General features: G+C 32.2%; 1 protein-coding gene across 1 annotated transcript; it reads left to right on the top strand.

Annotated features, from left to right (window-relative positions):
• The first annotated feature begins 6354 nt into the window (after positions 1 to 6354).
• LOC114332278 (cuticle protein-like) lies at positions 6355 to 24017 on the top strand. The gene is made up of 3 exons (XM_028282053.2): positions 6355 to 6885; positions 16432 to 16583; positions 23557 to 24017. Exons 1-3 carry the CDS (start codon positions 6475 to 6477, stop codon positions 23927 to 23929), a joined length of 936 nt encoding a protein of 311 aa, XP_028137854.1. The 5' UTR covers positions 6355 to 6474; the 3' UTR covers positions 23930 to 24017.
• The last annotated feature ends 235 nt before the right edge of the window (positions 24018 to 24252 follow it).

Raw genomic sequence — 24252 nt, 5'->3', positions numbered from 1 at the left:
AGTCCTTTATTGTTCAACCTGATCATGGACAAAATAATAAAAAAAGTAAGAACTAAATGAAAAAATATAAAAAAATTTTTTTAGGAAACGCTTTTATTTAGTTACGAGTGACTAAAATTAAAAATATTATAAAAAAAATCAACTAAAAAGCAAAAAATAAAAAAAAATCAAACACATTCGTCAAAGAAAAGCGTGGGGCGAAAACCGTTTATTCGATGAAGATGCGCTTTTCTTTAACGAATGTGTTTGAATTTTTTTTATTTTTTGCTTTTTAGTTGATTTTTTTTATAATATTTTTAATTTTAGTCACTCGTAACTAAATAAAAGCGTTTCCTAAAAAAAATTTTTTATATTTTTTTATTTTTTACTTTTTAGTCTAAAGGCCGCGTCCCACCATCAAATAATTTGATCAAACTGGTTTGAGCAAACTGAAAGTGACAGTTAGTGACGTCACATCCTGAGTGTTCATTGTGGATAATAATGAAAAATTTTAATTTTAAATAAAGTACAAACAAGTTAGACAACTCAATACAAAAAATTTGATCAAACTAGACTGATAGTGAGAGCACAGATTTTTAGAATTTCAAAAAAACTGCAATTGTGACGTCACTTTGACGTACTTCCCGAGTTTGCTCAAACTGTTTGATCAAATTATTTGATGGTGAGACGTGGCCTTAACAGTTTTCAAACATTAAAATATATCATGTTTATTAAAATATATGTATAAAACATAACATGATTAACAAACATGAAAATTAGTCGGAATCGGCAAAAAAATTTAATCTCTATTGTTTATTTATGTAGCATAATGTAAACAATTAACGTAAAAAGCGAAATTATGTATAGTTCATATAACTAGCTACAATCTCTAAAACTTTCAAGTTTCTTCATTGTAAAAAACAAGGGAATTTAAGCATTTTCCATTAAAATCGTGTTTTTTATTTAAACAATTTTTTATTTAAACATAAATTTTTTTTATTGACTATTCGTGTATTGTTCCTGCGAATGCATATGTCTGCAAATTTTCATTCATTTTCATTGAAGAAAAGGCAGTCAAATTAACGTCTAAATATTTGACACAAACGATTGAACTAGAGAAAAGTGTTTAATAATAAATTACATACATTCTTCTTTTTTGTCAAATAATTTAATTAAAAAATTATTTTTGGACACCCTGTACAACTTATTATATAAATTTTTATATTACTGAATAAAGAATTGAAATGACCTTTCAAATGAGCTATCGCATATCCCCTATTCTCATTTAAAAAAATCATCGATTACGTCATCGCGCCCAGATGGATGACGTCACTAGTATGACATATATGCCAAAATATCGTAATTTAAAAATAAAAATCGACCTCTTTCGGGATTTTTCCTTAAAGTCGCCTTTTTACGAAAAAACGAATTTATTCCTTTCATTTGCATCGTACTGTATAAACAAATATATGTATGAGTGTTCAAAATTTAAAACTTTATTGTTTATTTATGACGCATAACGTAAACAATTAACGTAAAAATTGAAATTATGTATAGGTGATTTCATTAGCTACAATCCGTAAAAGTTTCAAGTTTCTGCATTGTAAAAAACAAGTGAATTTAGGCCTTTTTCCATTAAAATCGTTTTTTTTATTTAAACAATTAATAAACATAAACAAAAATTTTTTGTTTTCTATTCGTGTATTGTTCCCGCGAGTGCATATGTCTGCAAATTTTCATTCATTTGCATGGAAGAAAAGGTAGTCAAATTAACATCCAAAGATTTGACGCAATCTATTGAACTAAATAAAAGCGTTTAACAATCTTAAGATAACATGCTAAGAATTTATTTTGTATACAAAAATATTTTATTATATTATTATTCACAAGTTTATTTTCATATTTTCTACACCCACTACTGCAAATTGGTGTAACTTACAAACAAGGTTGGGGTACAAGTGTACCCCAGGTAGCATTCCAGGGTTCAAGTCGCCTTTTTACGAAATAACGAATTTATTCCTTTCACTTTCATCGTACTGTATAAACAAATATATGAGTGTTCAAAATTTAAAACTTTATTGTTTATTTATGACGCATAACGTAAACAATTAACGTAAAAAGTGAAATTATGTATAGGTTATATCATTAGCTACCATCCGTAAAAGTTTCAAGTTTCTACATTGTAAAAAACAAGAGAATTTAGGCCTTTTTCCATTAAAATCGTTTTTTTTTATTTAAACAATTAATAAACATAAACAAAAAATTTTTGTTGTCTATTCGTGTATTGTCACCGCGAATGCATATGTCTGCAAATTTTCATTCATTTGCATGGAAGAAAAGGTAGTCAAATTAACATCCAAAAATTTGACGCAATCTATTGAACTAAATAAAAGCGTTTAAAAAGGATACGAAATGGGAGAAAAACAACTTAAAATAATCTGCTATGCAGACGATGCAATACTAATCTCTCAAAGTGAAGATGATTTACAACGTATGCCATGGGCGCCCATACCCATTGGCAAGGGGGGGCCGTGCCCCCCTCCCTAGCCTTTCGGGTGCTTTAAACTAGGTATATATTGTCATCCAAAGAATACAAAATTGTGCAACATCTTCACGTTTGGCCCCCCCCCTGAAAATTTTTATATGGGCGCCCATGACGTATGCTGCACCAATCTAACGTAACCGCCAGAAAATTGAACATGTTAATTTCCCCAAAAAAGACAAAATGCATGGTTATAACAGCAGATCTAATACCTAATATGTAAATTGGAGCTGGAAGGTCAGATAATAGAACAAGTGATGTCTTCTATCTACAAGTGATGTCACTACCTCACTACATCACTACAAGTGATGACAAGTGATGTCACTATCTAGCTACGGGAGGCTCGAAACGGAAGTGGAAGATCAAGTGAATAGAGCAAACAGAGCCGCAGGTTGCCTGAATGACACAATATGAAGATAATAAAAATATCGGAAAATAAATGAAAGGCAGAATTTACAAAACAGTCATCAGACCAATAATGACATACGCGGCAGAAACACGACCCGACACAGAGAGGACAAAAATATTGCTCGAAACAGCGGAAATGAAAACCCTTCGAAAAATCGATGGTAAGACAAACAAAATAACCTTGTTATTGGTGCCAGGAGCATGAGGAATTGCTGTTAACAACATTGCTGATATTCTTAAGGGGATTTTATCGGACCAGAATCATTCCACAGTTCATCAAACAGCCGCATAGTGAAAGATGTCCGAAAATCAGACAAGAAACTAACCTGATGTAGCCTATTGCGAAACTATTTCAGGCTTAAGGCAATCAAAAAATTATTTTCCATTTGTTAGCACCACAAAAATACTCTTTGAGGATCAAAAAACTGAAATCCCTTCAATCTTTGAGTTACGTGTATTCACATGCTCATTTCGATAGCATCTGTTAACTCGGAGTAGTAATCCTGTGACTATGTTTGATGTTGGAGTAATCCTTAATATTGATACCGACATATGGAGTCTGCATTACAAAGGTTTGTTTAAGTCTAGAGAGGACAAACACAAATACACAAAACAAACAAAATATAAAAGGAAAAACTCGTAAGGAAAAACAAATAAAAAACGGATAAAACTAACAAATACTAGTTTACAATAGCCTACAATATATGAAGGTAAAACATAAATCTTTTAATACTTCATTCATGATCATCATTGGTTCTACAACCCATGGTGGGTCTTGGCCTGTTCCAGAATCAGCTTCCATCCTTTCCTATCCTTCGCCTTGGTTTTAAAATTCCGTACTTTTAATAGTTGTAAGTCCTGGTCCTTAAATCGTGCTCTAGGACTGCCTCTTCTCCTCACTCCATCCGGTCTCTCGCTATAAAGGTGTTTCGACGACTCCACTTCATTCATTCTCTCTAAGTGGCCTAACCACCGCAGCCTGTTTATATTGATAGATCTACCAATTAGGCTCACTCCAAAGGCGGTAAAGCTCAAAATTATAGCGTCTACACCATAATAAGTTTTCCTGAACGCCTTTATAGATATGTCTGAGGATATTACTTTCAATACCGTTCTTCATCACTTCTTGTTATAGTCCACGTTTCTGCGTAAGTGAGAATGGGCTTGATTAGAGTTCTGTATATCAATATTTTTGTTTTTTTTTGTGACTATGTTTGATGTTAAAAGTTTCATCCACAGTAAGTACGCTCTATTTGCTAATAGATATATACGTCTGTTAGTTTCTGCAGCTACTGTATTACTTTGGTTGATTTGTGAGCCTAGATATTCGAACTCTCTGACTCTTTCGCAAGTATATGTTCCAACCGTCAGATCTTCAAGTTTTGCTTCTTCTTTTTCTTCTTCGTCTAGCCATTAACGTCCACATCTGAACATAAGCCTCTTCAAGTCTTCCTTTCCATTGTTTTTTGTTGTAGGTACGCTACTTGTAGCCAATTTTTCCCGGCAGTTCGTTTCAGATCATCTGTCCATCTCATAGGAGGTCTGCCTCTGGGTCTTTTGTGTTGGTATGGTCTCCAGGTTAGAATTGTTCTGTGCCATTTATTTAGATCGCTCCTAGCTACATGTCCAGCGTAATCCCATTTCAATTTTAATGGTTTTTGTACAACATCGGTGACTTTGGTTTTTTGTCTTATCCATGTGTTTGTTTTCCTGTCCTTAAGTGATATTTCTAGAGGGGTTAGACAGGGCTGTATTCTTTCGCCACTGCTTTTCAACGTGTACACGGAACAAATATTTCTAGAGGCACTAGAAGAGTACAATGAGGGCATCAAGATTAATGGCGTACCAATAAGTAATTTTCGATATGCAGATGATACTGTTATACTAGCCGATAACATCGAAGATTTACAGATGATGCTAAATAGAGTAAATACAACTGGCAACCAATTTGGACTGAAGATCAATAGAAAGAAAACTAAATTTATGGTGATCAGTAAAAAGAACATTCAACATATCGACCTGAATATTGAAGCCGAACGTATTGAAAGAGTACACCGATTTAAATATCTGGGATATACAGTAAATGATAAGTGGGACCCAGACGTAGAGATTAGGATCCGAATTGAAATAGCAAGATCCAAATTCATAAAAATGAGAAAGCTCTTAAGCAACCGCAACCTAAGCGTTAACCTCCGATGGCGCGCCACAAAATGCTATGTACTCTCTACGCTACTTTACGGAGTAGAAGGGTGGACGTTAACAGCAGCAACTATAAAGAAGTTAGCGGCTCTAGAAATGTGGCTGTATCGACGCATACAGAGAATTCCTTGGACAGACAGAGTGACCAACACAGAGGTATTGAGACGAATGGGTAAAGAGTTGGAATTGTTAACAACTGTTAAAAGGAGGAAAGCGTCATACCTGGGCCATGTGTTCCGTAATGATAAGTAGTCTGCTACAGCTTATCGTCGAAGGCAAGATTGAAGGTAGAAGAGGTTTGGGCAGGAAGAAGAAATCCTGGCTGAGAAACTTGAGAGAATGGTTTCAAATACCAGAAGCTGCGAACATAATACATGCGGCACAAAACAGAGAAACCTATCGTTTGATGGTCGCCAACCTTCGGTAGAAGACGGCACATAAAGAAGAAGAAGAAGTGATATGCCAAGCATTGCTCTTTCCATCGCGTGTTGAGTGACTCTCAGTATGTTCATATTCTTTTTTGTGATTGTCCGTGTTTGTGCTCCATATGTTAATATCGGAATAATGCATGCATCAAAGATTTTAGATCTAAGATATAGTTGAATTTGCTGATTTCTGAGTATGTAGTTCAGTTTGCCGAATGCTGCCCATGCTAACTTTCTTCAGAAGAAAGAAGAAGAAAGTTAGCAAGTTTTGCTACTTGATTATTATTTGTGGCCTTCATATACATAGTTTTATTAGTGTTAACGTGTAGCCCCATTCTTTTTGCTGCTGCTTCCAACGCCGTGAACGATTGAACCAAATCCGCCTTTCTTCTGCTATGATATCAATGTCATCTGCATACGCTAGTGTTTGTAAACTCCTATTATTAATGGCCCCTTTTGTTGTTATTCCAGATTCTCTAATAACTTTCTCTAGGACAATGTTGAATAGAAGGCACGTTTGTGTCTGGAAAATTCTTGATATAATTTAATACTTCATTACGACATATGTATCATTTTAAGAAAATTAAATAACATATGCGTAAATATGTTAAGCATTTTACAAATATCGCAAAATTTGTTGACCAGTGTATATATCCATTTCATCTTTTATTGTTTTCAACAAGAAAACAGACGTCCTTGCATCCAGCGATACAGATACAAAAAACAAAATAGCTTATCTCAAAGTCAACTACTTCCCGAATGGTGTCTTTCAGTAAAACAAGCTTAATACCAAAATAATAAACCTGAAGCACAAACGCCCTTAAGGCATTAAAAGCGATATAAAATCGAAATTTCCCCTCAGACATCACAGTTGAGCGAGTACTGATCCAATCAGCAGCGCAAAACTTAATCACAATCAACATGAAATTCATCATTGCCGTTTCTGCACTCCTAGCTTGTGCGGCTAGTTCTCCTACCGCATACATAGTACCACTAGCGGAAATATCAGCGCCCATCGCGAGCCAATACCACTCTCAAGATAGCCTAGGACAATACACTTACGGATACGCTAATCATCTCAGTGCCAAATCAGAAGCTAGAGCATTTGATGGATCTGTTTTGGGAAGTTACAGCTACTTGGATCCCAGTGGTAAGATTCAGTCGGTAGAGTATGCCGCTGACGATCAAGGATTTAGAGCGACGTCTTCTAATTTACCGGTAGCTCCTGCAGTACCTGAAGTTCCTGTTGTTGCGGTTCCTGTTCCTATTCAAGACACACCCGAAGTCGTAGAAGCCAGAGCGAAGCATTTGGCTGCTGTAGAAGAAGCAAAGGTAGGTGAATTCATTAACTATAATATTTATTGAAAATTTACTGCTTATATTATGTAATATGCATTTTATTTCATCTTGGTCGTTTCAAATCTATGAATATTATTATCTGTCAGGCTTCTTCTTACACCAATTATATTAAACGGTTTTAGTTTTTTATTTTTTTAATATTTATCTTTTCTGCACCTTTGTTTTTTTTCTGGAGCTTTATTTTCAGCGTCTTTCAATAAGACCATTTAACAATTTCTAATTTATTGTTGATGATTTGAACTTTAGAGTCCTATTCTTTGTTGCCGTTTTAGCCTTTCATCTTATATTGCGCTTTCATAGTAGGCGAGCGGTTTACCCCTATAAGCAGAGCATCAACGGACTAATTTTTTTTGCATTTCTAATGCACCAAACATTTTTTTTATTCCATTCTATATATTTATTCAAGTTGAAAAGTGTTTTTTTTTTAATTTTTCCAAGTGGGCCGGCAATTGCTACCTTTTAGCAAATTATAACTTACACAAAACAGTAATTTCATCTAATTCCTTCGGAATCAATTTTAGGCGTAACTGATAGAAATAAATAGTTTTACTCTTTTAGTAATTTTTCGAAAAATGCTTCCTTTTCGAGTTATTTCTAAAAAAACTAATAATAGCCCAGTAAATGAACGGGAAATACGGCGATACCGTGTAAGTTTCAGGGGCAACTCCGAATTGCATGAAAATTTGGAAATAGGCTCTACTTACCCTCCACTTCAAAGTTGAAATTGTGCCGTTGGTTGCTTTTACTTGGGGGGTAACAGTCACCCCTTCTCGGGGGTGAAAAAACATATATTCAAGATAAAGCGGGAAATGGATAAATTGACTGATTTTAAGCAACTTTTGTTCTATAGAGTTTTTTATGTAAGTCAATACTTTTCGAGTTATTTTCGATTGAAAATGTTTATTTTTCGACAAAAAAACTACGTTTTCGGACGGTTTCTCGCAAATAACTCAAAAAGTAAATACTTGATCGAAAAAATATCCCTAACAAAAGTGTAGCTTATAAAAAACTGTGTATAAAAAAAGTCTATCAATCTAGTAAAAACAAAGTTGTAGCTCATGGAAAATACGTTCTTGTGCGTCTAGTTCCAAATCGAATATTTCAAGATGAAATCACCGAAAAATTAAGCACTTTTCGGGAAAAACCTATTTTAACTTTTTTAAAGTGTTTATAAAAAGCTTAATTAGAATTGTTCATAAAAGTTTCTAGCATTAAAAATAAGCGAGTTATGCTCAAAATAAAGTTGGTCCTCTTTTTTTTGTAAAAAAGCATGCAAGTCTCCCCGTGTTTAGCTCCTTAAATGAAATTAATCGCTACCGCTTTACAAACAATTTACTTACTTATCTATTTTTTATATGATCTGTCAGTCTCACCGGTTTAAACTGCTTATTTTTGAAAGGGCTATAGTTAAAAAAGCTTGAACGGGTCACTAATCACGAGTGTATGCAAATTTTGAACAGCCATATCTTAACCAATTTTTTTCTTGCGGAAAAACAAAATGAAACTAGCATATTTATAATAACAAAACCTATATTTTTTTACTCTTTAAGATTTTTCTTAACACTAATACTTTTTAAGTTATTTTGAAAAAAGGAAATTTTTCAAAAAGTTTTAGAAAATTTTGTTTTATATAAAACCAAGTATTTTCAAAAATAAGCACTTCAAGCCCATCAAACTTACAGATAATATAAACAATATACATACAGTTAAAATAAACGGTAAAACGTTAACGATTAACTTTATTTAGGGTGCTAAATAGAGGGAGGCTTTCACAATTTTTTTTACCAAAAAAAGGGGCCAACTATTTTTTTCAGTGTAACTCGTTTATTTTTTGTGCTGAAACTTTTGTAAAAAACAAATATATATCTTTTTTAGGTACTTTAAAAATTTTAAAAAGCTTTTCCCGAAAAGTGCTAAATTTTTCGGTGATTTCGCGTTGACTTATTCGATTTGGAATTAGACGAATAAGAACGTATTTTTCATGAGCTACAACTTTGCTTTTTCTCAATTTATATACTTTACTGATACACCGTTTTTTTTTTGTTTTTTTATAAGCTACACTTTTGCTAAGAATATTTTTTTCGATAAAATATTTACTTTTTGAGTTATTTGCGAAAAACGGTCTGAAAACGTAGTTTTTTTTGTCGAAAAATCAACATTTTCAATTGCGAATAACGCGAAAAGTATTGTCTTAGGTAAAAAACTTTATAGAACTAAAGTTGCTTATAATCGGTCAATTTATCCATTTCCGGGCTTATTTTAAACACGCGTTTTTCACCCCCTAAGAAGGGGTGATTGACACCCTCCAAGTAAAAGCAACCAATGGGACGAATTCAACTTTGAAGTGGAGGGTAAGTAGAACCTAAATCCAAATTTTCATGCAATTTGGAGTTGCCCCTGAAAATTACACTCCAAAACGGTCATTTATTGGGCTATAAATAAATTTCAATTCTACGGAAAGCTTTATAATCTTTAAACCTTCTAGTACAAGTAAGAATATTTTGACAAGGATAAGTGGGGTATAGAGAGAGAGAGAATTATACTTTATTGTTATAATGTACCAAAAGGCCATCGACCGAAGTCTTTCAGCCAAGTGGGGTATATTTTACTAAAAACATAGTTTTAAAGTTAAACAAAGATTTGCGCGACGCGCTTGTATCACTGCATTCGAAATATTTGGGTCCATGTTTTCAGCGAGATAGAAACCATTGATCCTTGGTTCAAAATATTCTTACTTGTATTTGAAGGTTTAAAAATTATAAAGCTTTTTGTAGAGTTGCAATTCATTTAGTAGATTTTTAGAAAAATGTATTAATTTTTTTCAAATCCTGAAAAAACTAATAAATTTTTTTTAAATTTAAACGCAAAATGAAAGGCTACAAAAGACCTTGGATTCGGAAGTTTGCGCCTCTATCACCTTAAGGCATTTTTTAAACAAAAAATTGCAAATAACTCAAAAATAAAGCATTTTTCAAAAAATTACCAAGAGACAAAAAATATTTATTTCGATGAGATACGCCTAAAAATTGATTTTTTTTATCCGAAGCAATTCGGTGAAATTGCTTTTTTGTATAAGTTAAAATTTGTTACTTAATAAAAATTGCAGGCCCATTTGGAAAAATAAAAAAAACATTTCAACTTGAAAATATATAGAATCGAATATAATAATAAAAAGGTTTGGTGCATTAAAAATGCAAAAAAATTAGTCGGTATATTCTGGTTTTAAGCGCCTTTTGAGGGGTCAACTGATCGCCTATAGTTATTAAAGCTTTTCAGAACAATGGTTATTTTATAATTATTATTAATATTTATTTTTTCTATTTTTGACAATTAGAGCTATAATTTAATAATTTGAGTTTTTTAATCTTGTTGGCTTTCCTATACCATATACCTACTATACAGGGTGTAACAAAAATACAGGTCATGAATTTAATCACATATTTTGAGACCAAAAATAGTTCGATTAAACCTAACTTACCTTAGTACAAATGTGCACATAAAAAAAGTTATAGCCCCTTTAAGTTACAAAATGAAAATCAATTTTTTCCAATATATCGAAAACTATTAGATTTTTTATTGAAAATGGATGTGTGGCATTCTTATGGCAGTAGCATCTTAAGAAAAAATTATAGTGAAATTTGGACACCCCGTAAAAATTTTATGGGGGTTTTGTTCCTTGAAACCCCCCTAAACTTTTGTGTACGTTCCAATTAAATTATTATTGTAGTACCATTAGTTAAACACACTGTTTTTAAAACTTTTTTGGCTCTTAGTACTTTTTCGAAAAGTCAGTTTTTATCGAGATATTTTGAATATTTGTCAAATCCACCACATATTTGTATATGGTTAAGTACGATTATGGAGACTTGGTAGTAATATGAAAATTTATGTACGACTTACATTTTTAGGTATATTTTGAACCATATTAAAAAAGAAGCCACATCTCGATAAAAGATGCCTTCTCGAAAAAATACAAAGAGGCAAAAAGTTTTGAAAATACTGTGTTTAACTAATGGTACCGCAGTAATATTTTAATTGGGACGTACACAAACATTTGGGGGGTTTAAAAGAACAAAACCCCCATAACATTTTTATATAAACTTATTAAAAAATAGGCGGCCTCAACTCGATAAAAACTGCCTTATCGAAAAAATAATAAGAGGCAAAAAAGTTTTAAGAATATTGAATTTAACTAATGGTACCACAATAATAATTTAATTGAGACGTACATAAAAGTTTGGGGGGGTTTAAGGGAACAAAACCCCCATAAAATTTTTATGGGGTGCTCAAATTTCACTATAATTTTTCTTTAAGATGCTCCTGACATAAAAATGCCACATGTCCATTTTCAATAAAAAATCTCTAATAGTTTTCGATATATTCGAAAAGATCGATTTTCATTTTGTAACTTCAAAGGGCTGTAACTTTTTTTTATTTGCATATTTGTACTAAGGTAATTTAGGTTCAGAGTAAGGTAAGTGAGGTGTCAGACAAGGTTGTGTGTTATCCCCAACTTTGTTTAACGTATACTCAGAAATAATTTTTAATGAAGCCTTGGAAGGACAATGTGGAGTTCGAATCGGGGGTGAAACTATTAACAACATCAGATATGCAGACGACACCGCGATCATGGCTGAAAACATCGAAGATCTTCAATTCCTTATAGATCGAGTCACTAGAGAATGCTCCAATAACGGACTTAACATAAATGCAACAAAGACAAAGTTACTTGTGGTTAGTAAACAAGACGTCGGCCCTATGCAACTAATTGTCAGTGATGAATCAATAACAAAAGTTAACCATTTTAAATACCTAGGATGTTGGATAAACGAGACACTAAATCCGGATGAAGAAATTAAAACTCGTATAGAAATTGCAAGAGGAGCATTTATGAAACTTAGATCTATTCTGAGCAACTCTCAGCTGAACTTACAACTAAGAATCAAGTTCCTAAAATGTTATGTGTATCCTGTATTACTATATGGATGTGAAACCTGGATCATGAAGGTTAACATGATGAACAAATTAGAAGCCTTTGAGATGTGGTCATATCGTAGAATGCTCAGAATATCTTGGGTTCAACGCATTTCTAACAGAGAAGTCTTAAACAGAGTAGGTCAAGGCGAAGGTGACTTAATGAAGATGATAAAAAAGAGAAAACTTGAATATCTGCGGCATATAATGAGAGGTAGCAGATACAGGATGCTGCAGTTAATACTCAATGGAAAGATCGACGGAAAAAGAGGAATTGGTCGAAAGAAATATTCATGGCTCCGAAACCTTCGTCAATGGACTGGCTTATCAGCAGATCAATTGTTACATGCCGCACAAGATCGAGAACGATATCGGCAAATTGTTATGGAAGCTACCCACGCCTAAAAATTTGGGCACGGTACTTAAAGAAGAAGAAGAAGTTAGGTTCATTCGAACTATTTTTGATCCCAGAATATGTGATTTAATTTATGACCTGTACTTTTGTTACACCCTGTATATATAACATTATTTCCATATATGTAGGATGTAGGTACTTGCATTAGTGTTTTCTCGAATTTTAACCAATACTAGCATATGGCCAATGCCTATCCCTGCCGATGTTAGTGCCCTTATATCCAATACTTATCAATCTTTTTTATTTTTAGAATTAATTTTCGCTGACATTTTCATTTTTTTAACTCTTCAATCATTCCTGTTTTTGTTTGCCGTTGTACTATCAGTTTTCTTCAGTAGTTTTCTTAAGTTTCTTCATCAGTTTTCTACTTAGGTTTTGATAATAAATTTGATTTTTGACTATACAACTATACGCCAGTCAATGGGAGCAAGAATAGGATATTACCTCCGAATTCTATCCTACTGCATGGATTTTAATGAAATTTTGGCCCTAGCCTCTACTTATCTCCTAATTCACAGTCTACCCTATGCCGATGTGTGCTTTTATCTTGGGGGTGGTTCCCACCCCTTCTTAGGGGTGGAAAATTTTTTGGTTAAAATTACCACGGAATTCGCTAGAGAACCTAATTCTAAGCAAAAACTGTTCTTTATTTTTTTTTTTGAAAACTCAATACATTTTGAGATATTCGTGGTTGAAAATTGGCCATTTTCATTGAAACACCTTTTATATGAAATACCTTTTCGAACGGTTTTTTGCTAATACCTTAAAAACTATGCATCTAACTAAAAAAAACTATATTAAACATTTTTGTAGGTTATAAAAAACAAAGAGACACTTGCATTCATAAATTTTCTAGTTAGAATACAAAACGGGATATGGTAGGTGAAAATAGTTTGTTTCTTTGGTACATTCTCAAACTGGTGTATTCAACTTGAAATAACAGAGAAACGGTCCATTTTAGGTGTATAATGCTACCAATACCTTTTGCAGTGCTTGAAAAGGCCTTTATTATGAGCTATATTAAAGGTCCATTACATTAAAATCAAGCGAGATATGCTTCAAACAAAATTGATAACTAATGTATTTTAAGAAAAAATGAGAAGTAATTTTAACCCCCATCCACCAAAATGTAAATGCATGGTTTTCCTTCTACAATACCTTTTATTATAGTGTTATTTCTATGTTCAAAAAGTTGGACGGGTTTAAAATGAATGGGTTTTGAAAAAAAAGATCAAATTATAGAGCGCATTTTTAAATTTTCTTTAAAATCTTCCTTTTTCTCCATGTAACTTGAAAATGATAAGATATAGTGTAATGAAAAAAAAAAATGTTATCTGAAAAAGCCCTACATTTTTCTGTGGTATCTTATTTTCGTATCTCTTATCTTTTTCGAGTTACATGGAGGAAAAGGAAGATTTTTAAGAAAATTTAAAAATGCGGTCTATAATTTGATCTTATTTTTTTTTCAAAAACCGTTCATTTTAATGCAGCCCAACTTCTTAAACATAGAAATAACACTATAATAAAAAGTATTGTAGAAGAAAAACGATGTATTTAAATTCTGATGGATGAGGGGTTAAATATACTTCTCATTTCTTCTTAAAATACATTAGTCATTAATTTTTTGCAGAATATCTCGCTTAATTTGCATGTAATCGACAATTAGTATTGCTCATTTTAAAGGTATTTTCAAGCACTACAAAAGTTGTAAGTATCATTATACACCTAAAATCGAAGAGTTTCTCTGTTATTTCAAGTTGAATACACCGATTTGAGCATGCAGCAAAAAACAAACTCTTCTTACCTACCATATCCTTCTTTGTATCTTAACTAGAAGATTTATGAAGGAACGAATCTCTTTGTTTTTTTATAAGCTATAGAAATATTTGATATAGTTTTTTTGTTAGATGCATAGTTTTTAAGTTATTCGCAAAAATCCGTCCGAAAAGATGTCATTTTTCAATGAAAATGGCCAATTTTCAACCACGAATAACTCAAAAAGTATTGAGTTTTCAAAAAAAAATCATAGAACAGTTTTTGCTTAAAATTAGGTTCTCTAGCCTCTTCCGTGGCTATTTTAACCAAAACATTTTTCACCCCCGAGAAGGTGTGGGACAGTGGCGGCTCGTGATTTTTACAATAGGGGAGGCTATACTTAACTGTAAAATATCTAGACAAATTTGCACTAGCAAAAAAATGCGCCAAAAAATGTAATTTAAGGCCCCATTTTTTGACCATTTTTTATTTACATTTCATAATATCATCCTAATTCATAATTTCATGATATCATATCATTTTAAAAATAGTTAGTCTAATTGTAAAAGTTTAATACCAAAGTTTGTGTCGTTTATTTGTTAACAATTCCATCTATTTGTAAATAGATACCTCGCATATCAAAATAAATACAGATTTGAAGTTTTGCAGTCCATACATAATGAAGCTTCAAATTTTTTAAGATACTCAACTGAATTTTTTAATTCTAAACGCGGCCTACTGCGAATTCAAAAACACCATAAATTACCGATATTTTGCTTTGAGTTAGAGATATATCGGAAAAAGTTATTTGAGCAAGTTGTTCCAAATATTATTATAACCCCACATACCAAATTTCATAACAAAATTCGCACTTTTAGATTTTTCATTATTTTTAGTCAGGACCCTAAAATTCGTTGTCCTGAGACGCACGCAACCACGCAACGGAGCCGAGAAGCTATTCTTCCTCCCTTGGTATATCTCCGGGCAGCGTGTGATGGCACCGTAGATGCCACTGTTAGGAGACCGGGTCTCCTTAAAGGCCTGCTGCGCTGCACGGAGCATTAGCAACGGAGACTGCTGGGCTTCTCGGCTCCGTGCTCCGTTCATGCATCTCGGGATAACCCAGGGTCCTGCCTACAATAATATGTAATAAAACTGAGACGCGATCATGCATTCTAATGCTAATGCTCCGTACGTATGGATAATTAGTGATAATATGGAATTTACACGTTGTATAATAGTGAGAGTGCTTGTTATTTTCGCGATTCATGATAAACAAAACAGTGTAGAGTGTGTAAAAAATTTATGGGGAGGCTGAGCCTCCCTTGCCTCCTCTGACGAGCCGCCACTGGTGTGGGAACTACCCCCAAGATAAAAGCGCACATCGGTATAGGGTAGACTTTGTTTCTTGAGTTATTCCCTACTTACTGTGAAAATATCAAGTAAATCGATGTGGTAGAATGGAATTTGGAGCCAAATAACCTCGTTAACTGCCCTACTACTACTACATGTCGCTTTATAACGTTCTCTGCCGTTTTCCGATTTCCAATCGTCACTGACGTCACTTCGTCCGGTTGTTCCATAGGTCCTCTTCTATGTTTCTTTCTCCCACCTTTTTGTCAATTCCTTCGCTACAACTTTTTCTCGATCTACCTCGTTTTCTCTTTCCTTCTGATTGCCATTTTAGTATTTCCTTTGGTATTCGTTGTTCATCCATTCTTTGTATAAGTATGTCCGAACGAGATAAGTTATTTTTTTGATAAGTCATCGATGATTGTTCGTTTAATTCCCATTATTTCTGTAATGCGTTCGTAGGTAATATTTTCGCTTCTAGAACTTCTGGCTGTTCTTCTCCAAAAATCCATTTCCGTTGCTCTCAGCGTTTTTGTTTTCTTTGCTGATGGATTGTTTCCACAAAATGCTCTTTAACATTGTGATGACCTATCTACCTGACGTATTTCTTTCTCTTATGGAATTTTCTAATGTTCGATCGTTGGAGATAATAATACCTAGATATTTGTGGTCGTAGCAGTACTTTAGGATGGTCATGTTGTCTAATATGAGGTCTTTTTGTTCTTCTCCAATACATAAATTCGATTTTCTTTTTATTCACATCTAGACCCCAGACATCATATTCTTCACTGAATTTTCGAGTCATCTAGTTTAAATCGTCAATTTCTGACGATATTCCTATCCTTATACGCTGATTTGAGCTCTACTTTCTCTTGTAAGTAGTTTTTTGTTGACACAGTTCACCTTTTTTGACTGAATTTAAATCCAATCAACTTAAAAGTTGCGTATTTCGGTGATTTTCTCTAAAGTTAAAGCATATTTATTTTCATTAAACACTAAAAAAAAATTATCTAATGTTTTAGAGCCGTGCCGGCCAAGATGAAATTCAAGCTGAAGATAGAAACTCGGTAGAAATACCTGCCATTAAATCCGATGTTGCTCTAAAATCTGAAGGACAGAACCTGGCAATAACATCATCAGTTCCTCTTTCTCCTATTCCACTTTTAGCTTATGGGTAAGTACGTAAGCAGTGAATAAATTTAAAATATATTTTAACAATGCTAAATTATAATAATAGTAGGGGAGGAAAGTATGCTAAATTTGCAGTTACTCGAGCGTTATTAAGACCTATTGGATTGTGAAGAGTAGGTCCTAAAACCAAAAAAAGTTAAGTTAGGTTTTCCGTAAAGTGAGGGTCTTTCCATTTTTTAATTTAATTTTCCATTTCCAACAATCGTTTTTTCCGATTATAGCGCCATCTATCTATAATTCGAAAAAATGTCTCGAATAAAAGTTACTTATTTTTACTTAAAGATTACTTAAGGTTAAGGTTACTTAAGATTTTAAAGTAACCCCCCACCCTACCTCCGTGGGTGGTCGTGTTTAGCGTCATTCGATAGATTTTTCATCAATATTGAATAGGTACATGTATTTTCCAGTTTATCGATCTAATGTTCATTTCTCGAATTATCGCGGGGATCGTATTTAAAAATTTTAATTTACCCCTCTCTGTGAGGGAGTCATGTTTGGTATCATTCGATAGATTTTTGAAAATTATATGAACACGTATTTTTTAGTTTTTCGATCTGAAATTCATTTCGTGAAATATTCGCTTTTTTCTGTGAAACTTTTTAACTCGCCCTTTTCCTTACGCCCCACTCAAATCGTCAGATTTTTGATATATACCTACACTGTTCTGCATGTGCTTAACTTACCTTATCTTAATCTGACGATTTCAAGTTTTTCTAATGATAGATTTTTTTCGAACCCATTGTATTAAAAGCAAATATATTTGGCTTTTCTCCTCATGTGATAATATGACGCGCTCGAGTAAATGCAAAAATCCCCGCTTGGGCTCCCCTACCATAATGTATTGTTATGGTTTAAAAAGTTACCTATATTACTAAATCACTATCAGTATGCTACATCGGTTGTTCAACAAGACCATCCCTTACCCCCTCTTGTTCTTTATCATAGAAAATCTTATTCAACTGGAGAAGATAATTTTTCAGGACCTTTCATGCTGTTGATTTTCCGTATTATTATAATTATAGTATAATCTGGTGTAACTTACACTATTATTTATTCTCAATTTTGCCTAAGTTATTTCAGACCTTTTATTATAAAGAGTATTTCCGTTTTATTGTTCATTCGTTTTAGAATTTCCTTGTTGATAATTGGATCGGCCGACCGAATTTTAAGAATGTTTGAGTATATCCAAGTTCCAAATACTTCTATTCTCTTCTGCAAAACATGTGACAATGTCTGTGTATTAACTGCGTAAAACGAAACAGAATAAACATAACATGAGAATATGCACGTCTTAAATTTTCATCTTAAATTTTTGCTACACATTAATGGTGAAAGGTTTAGTTTTCCTCTTAACAAATCTCTTCCATTCATCATCTTTGCGTCTGTCATCCTATGTCTGTCTTGGTTTTCCCCTTTTTTGTTTTTCAATATATTTGCTTCCCATACTCTTCTAAATGATGTCACCAACTCAGCTGTCTCTGTTCTATAAACTCCAATATGGATTGTGTTTTCAGTTCGTTCCTTATTTCTGTATTCCTTATTCTATATATTTTGTTAAGAGGAAACAGTAGCGATCAACAGGTAGCGAAAAGGCGTTCCAAGATTGCGGCTGTAATTTTGAATATTTTTTCGAGATATTTGGCACACGTATTCGTAATATAATAAAGAATGGCGGTACAGAGCCCAATTTGAAAAATATATTAATATGTGGAAATTACTCTGTAATTAAATACAATATTAAAAAACGGGCCTGTACCGCCATTAAGAAAAACAAAAAAATACACTTTCTTCAAATAAACCTTTTTATCCGATGCCTAGATTTTGTGTCATTTTGGAACTACTAATGAATAAAAAATTTTAGTAGTTCCAAAATGACACAAAATCTAGGCATCGGATAAAAAAGTTTATTTGAAGAAAATGTATTTTTTTGTTCTTCTTAATGGCGGTACAGGCTCGTTTTTTTAATATTGTATTTAATTACAGAGTAATTTCCACATATTAATATATTTTTAAATTTGGGCTCTGTACCGTCATTCTTTATTATACAGTGTGTCCACGGATTGGGTGCCCAAGAGGAAAAACTTCTTTATTTACAATTTTACCGAAAAATGTCATTCTGATAAAAAGTTTTGCTTGTTTTAAAACGCCATAAAACGAAATAAAATTCAAGCTTTTTAAAACCTGCTTAATTTTGTAGCCAATTTTATGTAAATCCCTATACATTTTTGCACTAAGTTCAAAATCGTAACAATAATCTAGTGTTGCTAAGCTACAATGTAGCTTAGTAACGGTCAACTCCGATAAATAATTTGCGAACTGTCATTTTTTTCGACAAAAATTTTAAATTTTTATTTAAAAATTGACAGATAAATTCTTTGTTGAACGTTTAACATTCTCGAAAAAAATGACAATTGGCAAATTATATATCGGAGTTGACATTTACTAAGCTACATTGTATCTTAGCAACACTAGATTGTTGTTAAGATTTCGAACTTAGTGCAAAATTTATCGGAATTTACATAAAATTGGCTACAAAATTAAGCAGGTTTTGAAAAACTTAAATTTTATTTCCTTTTAAAACAAGCAAAACTTTTTATCAAGAATGACATTTTTCGCTAAAATTGAAAATAAAAAAGTTTTTCCTCTTGGGCACCCCATCCGTGGACACACTGTATTAAGAATACGTGCGCAATCTTGGAACGCGTTTTTGCTACCTGTTGATCGCTACTGTTTCCTCTTAACACCTTTAACTCTTCTTAAAAACTTCATATCTTTAGTCTGTACATATTTTGCTTTTTTTGCCGTTCCATTAGTAGGTACCCATGATTCGTTGCCAAAAGTCAGAACATGTCTATACACTGATTTGAAAACTCTCATCTTTATATTTCGTGATATTTCTTTTCTGTATATACATTTTTTGTTCATTTTATGATACAGTTGTAGCGCTTTCTCTACTCTGCTATTGATTTCGGCTTCTAGAGATCCTGATTCTTCTATTATAATTCCTAAGTATGTAAAAGTTTTAATTTGCTCTATTTTTGTTTATTGAATTTCTATTTTAAGGTCTTTTCTTATTTTTCCTATCTGCATAACTTCTGTTTTGTTAATATTTACTTCTTTCCATATTTCCAAATTATCCTGAAGCTCTTTTTCAGCTTTTACAATTAGCTCTAAATCGTTAGCAAATACTACTTCAGAAATTTCTTCTCTTTGCAGATTTCTATCAAGATTCTTTTCTAAGCCTTTTTCTCGCTTTTCAGACTTGACTATTTTGATACAGGTTTTTCTTGGTACCCTTTTTCTTCCTGTACGTTTTCCCATTAGTATTTTTTAAGGTATTCTCCGCTCCCTTATTGTTTGGACATAGTTTTATAATTTTCATTGTTTCGTTTTAATGTCATCCATTGTTGTATGGTTGGGAACCGTGAATTCACGTACCTATCATATCATTTCTTAGATTTTCTCGTTTCGATTTTCCTTCATCATCATCATCCCCAAAGCCAGCTGATTTTCTGCTTTTTAATGATTCATCCAAATTTGTCAACTATTGATTTTCTACTTTAACTGGAGATGCTGTAGAAATACATTCTTTGTGGTGTAGCGAAATAAATTTTACAGTTTTTCGTTGTAAAATTTTTAGATAATATCTCTCCCTCTTTTTCTTTCTTGTCTAAGGGCCGGTACCTTGATCTTTAGTTTTATTGAGATACCCCGTATATTTTTATGTTTTTAGAAGCTACTTAACAATCTCAAAAAAGTATATTATTTGAGGTGGTGTAAGAGGTCTATTTTGAATAATACAAATACAAGTAGACCAGGGCGCATCTGTAAAAATATTAGTAACATTTGGACGTTGAGAGGTGACTCAAATTTTTTTGCAGAAATTGCTTAAAAATAACTCAAATAATAATATTTGAGTTATCCCGGAACATTGTTTAAATAATCAAAATGTCAAAAAATTAAGGAAAAATTCGATTTTTCTCTTCGTTTTTTGATTATAACTTTAAAAGTATTCATTTCCGATAAAAGTTGTATTAACATAAAAGTTGCACAATTAAATTTCCTACCATATGGAATTGGTTAAAAATTTAAAACATACTCACCCTTGGTGCAAAACAGCAATAATTGTGGAAAAAACATACAAAAACAAGTATTCGCATTTTACGTTTTTCAACCATTTATGCTACACCTAGGGCCTTCATATTTCACCCAAAAAAACCTTATGATGCAGTACAATAACACTGTAAATTTTATTAAGATCAGTTCAATAGATTTTGCAAAATAAATTTTGCAATCCAGCTTTCGTAAAAAAATTCATTTTTTCAAAATGTTACAAGACTGAAAATAAAGCAGATAGCAAGTTGAAATTTTTTTTGCGTATAGAAGTGTACTGTACCTTTCATTTTTAATTTGCAAAATTAAATTCGATTAACTTTCACGGCGTCAGGAATTTAAAAAAAAAAACATTAATTATTGGTGCTACGCGCAGGACAGCGGATAGTTTGCTCTGATTGGGCATTCCAATGACCTTTTATAATGATTGATACATTTTAATTTTTATTACATTTCGATATAAATAAATAAATTTGTTTATTGCAAAATAAAAACACATACTCTATCCTTTGAAATAACACTTTTTTTAGCAAAAACTTTCTTTGTTCATATATTTTAACTTAGAGAATAAAAGTTTATTATTTTTAAACATATGCAATTGTTTAAACAATATTTCACAAACGATAATAAAATTAGTTTGATTTTTGTGGAATTAAAATATTAAAATACAACAAAATATAGAGTAAGAAAATAATATATTAGATCAAGATTGGAAGAAATTTTGGTGGAAATCAACTTGTGTGAATCGAACACTGCTGTCCTGCGCGTAGCACCAAAAATTAATGTTTATTTAAAAAATTTCCTGACGCCGTGGTAATTAATCGATTTTAATTTTGCAAATTGCAAATGAAAGGTACAGTACACTTCTATAAGCAAAAAAAATTCAACTTGCTATCTGCTTTATTTTCAGTCCTGCAACATTTTAAAAAAATGAATTTTTTTTGCGAAAGCTGGATTGCAAAATTTATTTTGCAAAATCTATTAAACCGATCTTAATAAAATTTACAGTGTTGTTTTACTATATCATAAAGTTTTTCTGGTTAAAATATAAAGGTCCTAAGTGTAGCATAAATGGTTGAAAAACGTAAAATGCGAATACTTGTTTTTGTATGGTTTTTTTGCAATTATTGCTATTTTGCAACAGGGGTGACTATTTTTTAAATTTTTAACCAATTCTATATTGTAGGAAATTTAATTATGCAACTTTTATGTCAGTACAACTTTTCTCAGAAATGAATAGTTTTAAAGTTATAATCAAAAAACCAATAAAAAAAATCGAATTTTTCCTTCATATTTTGACATTTTGATTATTTATACAATATTCCGGACCAATTTGAATGCAATTTCTGCAAAAAAAATTGAGTCACCTCTCAACGTCCATCTCAAAACAGATGCGCCCTGGACTAAAGTGAAATTTGAAATTATTTATAAATTGCGTCAAGGTATTAAATACAAAACCCATTATATTGATACCAAGCTTAGAAAATTAATGTCTTTATTTAGCTAATTTAAAAAATAATACTAAATTTAAAGTGTAATAAATTATGAATTTCAAAATTTGATGTATTTAATCTCTTGAAGAAAATTATAAAAAATTTCAGAATTTCACCTTGTATTATTCAGAATATAACCTACATACTAATACACTTTTTCGAGATAGGGTTGTTAAGAAGCTTCATAAAATATAAAAATATACAGGGTGTTTCTTTAAAATTAAAGATCATGGACTATGCTAAACACTTTTGTGAATCACCATGCATGATTAGGTAAATGTATGATTGATTATAACTCGCTCATTTGAATTTAAAACCGGACGTGAGCTAGAATTCTTTAAATTTTTTAAAATAAGGACGCAAACAATTTTATTCCATAAGTGGTTTTCATATTTTATAATTTCAAAATTTCCCCCTGTTCATAATACACATTACATGATATATATAGTTCGTTAAAATCAAGTTATTAAGCAGCTTTTAAAAATATAAAAATATACAGGGTATTCCATTAAAAATAAAGCTTAAGGGTTATGCTAGGCTTGCGTGAAACACCCTGCACAATTAAGTTTATGTTTAAAAAGTGCACATTTATACAGTGATGAGCGCGCTAATAACCGGCAAAATAGCGCAAAAGATAGAAAACATAATACATTGCGAAACAAAAAGAGATGAAACTAGTGGGGATGGAAATGATCGTTATAAACGCATAAATTAACATTACATTACATGGTTTCCCACCTTTAGACTTATTAGAGGAGTATGAGAACTGTCACTGTGACAGTTGAATTTTATAAAATACTTCTGTCACAGACGTCTAAAGGTGGGAAATTATGTAACGTTACGTTAATTTATACGTTTATAACGATCATTTTCACCTCCACCACTGGTTGGTTCTCTTTTTGTTTCGCAATGTATTATGTTTTCCATCTTTTGAGCTATTTTGCCGGTTATTAGCGCGCTCATCACTGTACATATATAAAAATCGAAGGGTCTCGGCGTTTTTTATAATTTTTTAAAACAAGGACAGAAATAATTTTATTCCATAAGTGCCTTCCACCCTATATATATTTTGTTAGTTTTACTTCTGTTTCCACGTTTCTCATGTTACAGATCTTAAGCTCCAGCTTAGCTAAGCTCAACTTATACTTTAATACTGGGGCCACACTAGCATCTAATACCGTTAATTATCGCATTATTTGCATTAGAAATATGTTAAATAATGCGATAATTAACGGCATTAGACGCTAGTGTGGCACCAGCATAAGGATTTACATTTATATTTAAGCTTAAGGTACGTCTTAAGCTTAATATCTGTTGGTGCAACCAGGCTTTAATACTGTATTTTTTCAGATCTGCTGTATATGCCACACCTGGAGTAGCGATAAAATCATTCGTATCACCAACTTTAGCTCTTAGAGCCGCCCCTTCATCTGCCTTTTCGTATTCCTACGGAATCAATAATATATATGGCTACAACTCACTTTACTACCCAGGATTCAGTACTTACTCTGCTCCGATTACACAAGTTGTAACCAGTCCTGTAATAGCTAGGAATCTACTAGAACATCCACACTTCCGTAAAATTGAAGGAAATATAGTAAAAATTGACAGTAACGTAGAAAAATCTGATCAAATGAAACTCGAAAATGTCGAAAAGCAAGAAAAAATGGTAGATGCAAGCTCCGAAGCCAGTCAAGCTAAAATATCTAATAGCGAACAGTGATTTTTTTCATGTTGTGACTGATCATTTAGTGTAATTATTGTAAATTTAACAAAATTTGAAAAGAAATTAATAAATCTAACAAATTTTAGTCATTTTGTTTTCTTTTTTATTTTTTTAGTTTCCAGTTTTTGTCGTCTAGGCCCTTTGTAAACTATTATATCCGAAGATGTACGAGATATTGCAATTTTCTGGTTTTGATTGTAATTTTTAGACTTCCATTTCTTTATTCATCTTTCTCAAAACCTCCTTGTTTGTGACGTGTTCTGTCCATGATATTTCAGAATTTTTCTATACAGCCATAACCAAATGATTCCAGTTTTTTC

Source organism: Diabrotica virgifera, chromosome 4 (genome assembly GCF_917563875.1).
Source record: "Diabrotica virgifera virgifera chromosome 4, PGI_DIABVI_V3a".
Classification (NCBI taxonomy): domain Eukaryota; kingdom Metazoa; phylum Arthropoda; class Insecta; order Coleoptera; family Chrysomelidae; genus Diabrotica; species Diabrotica virgifera.
Note: the sequence above shows the minus strand (reverse complement) of the source record. Positions and strands in the feature narration are given on the sequence as shown.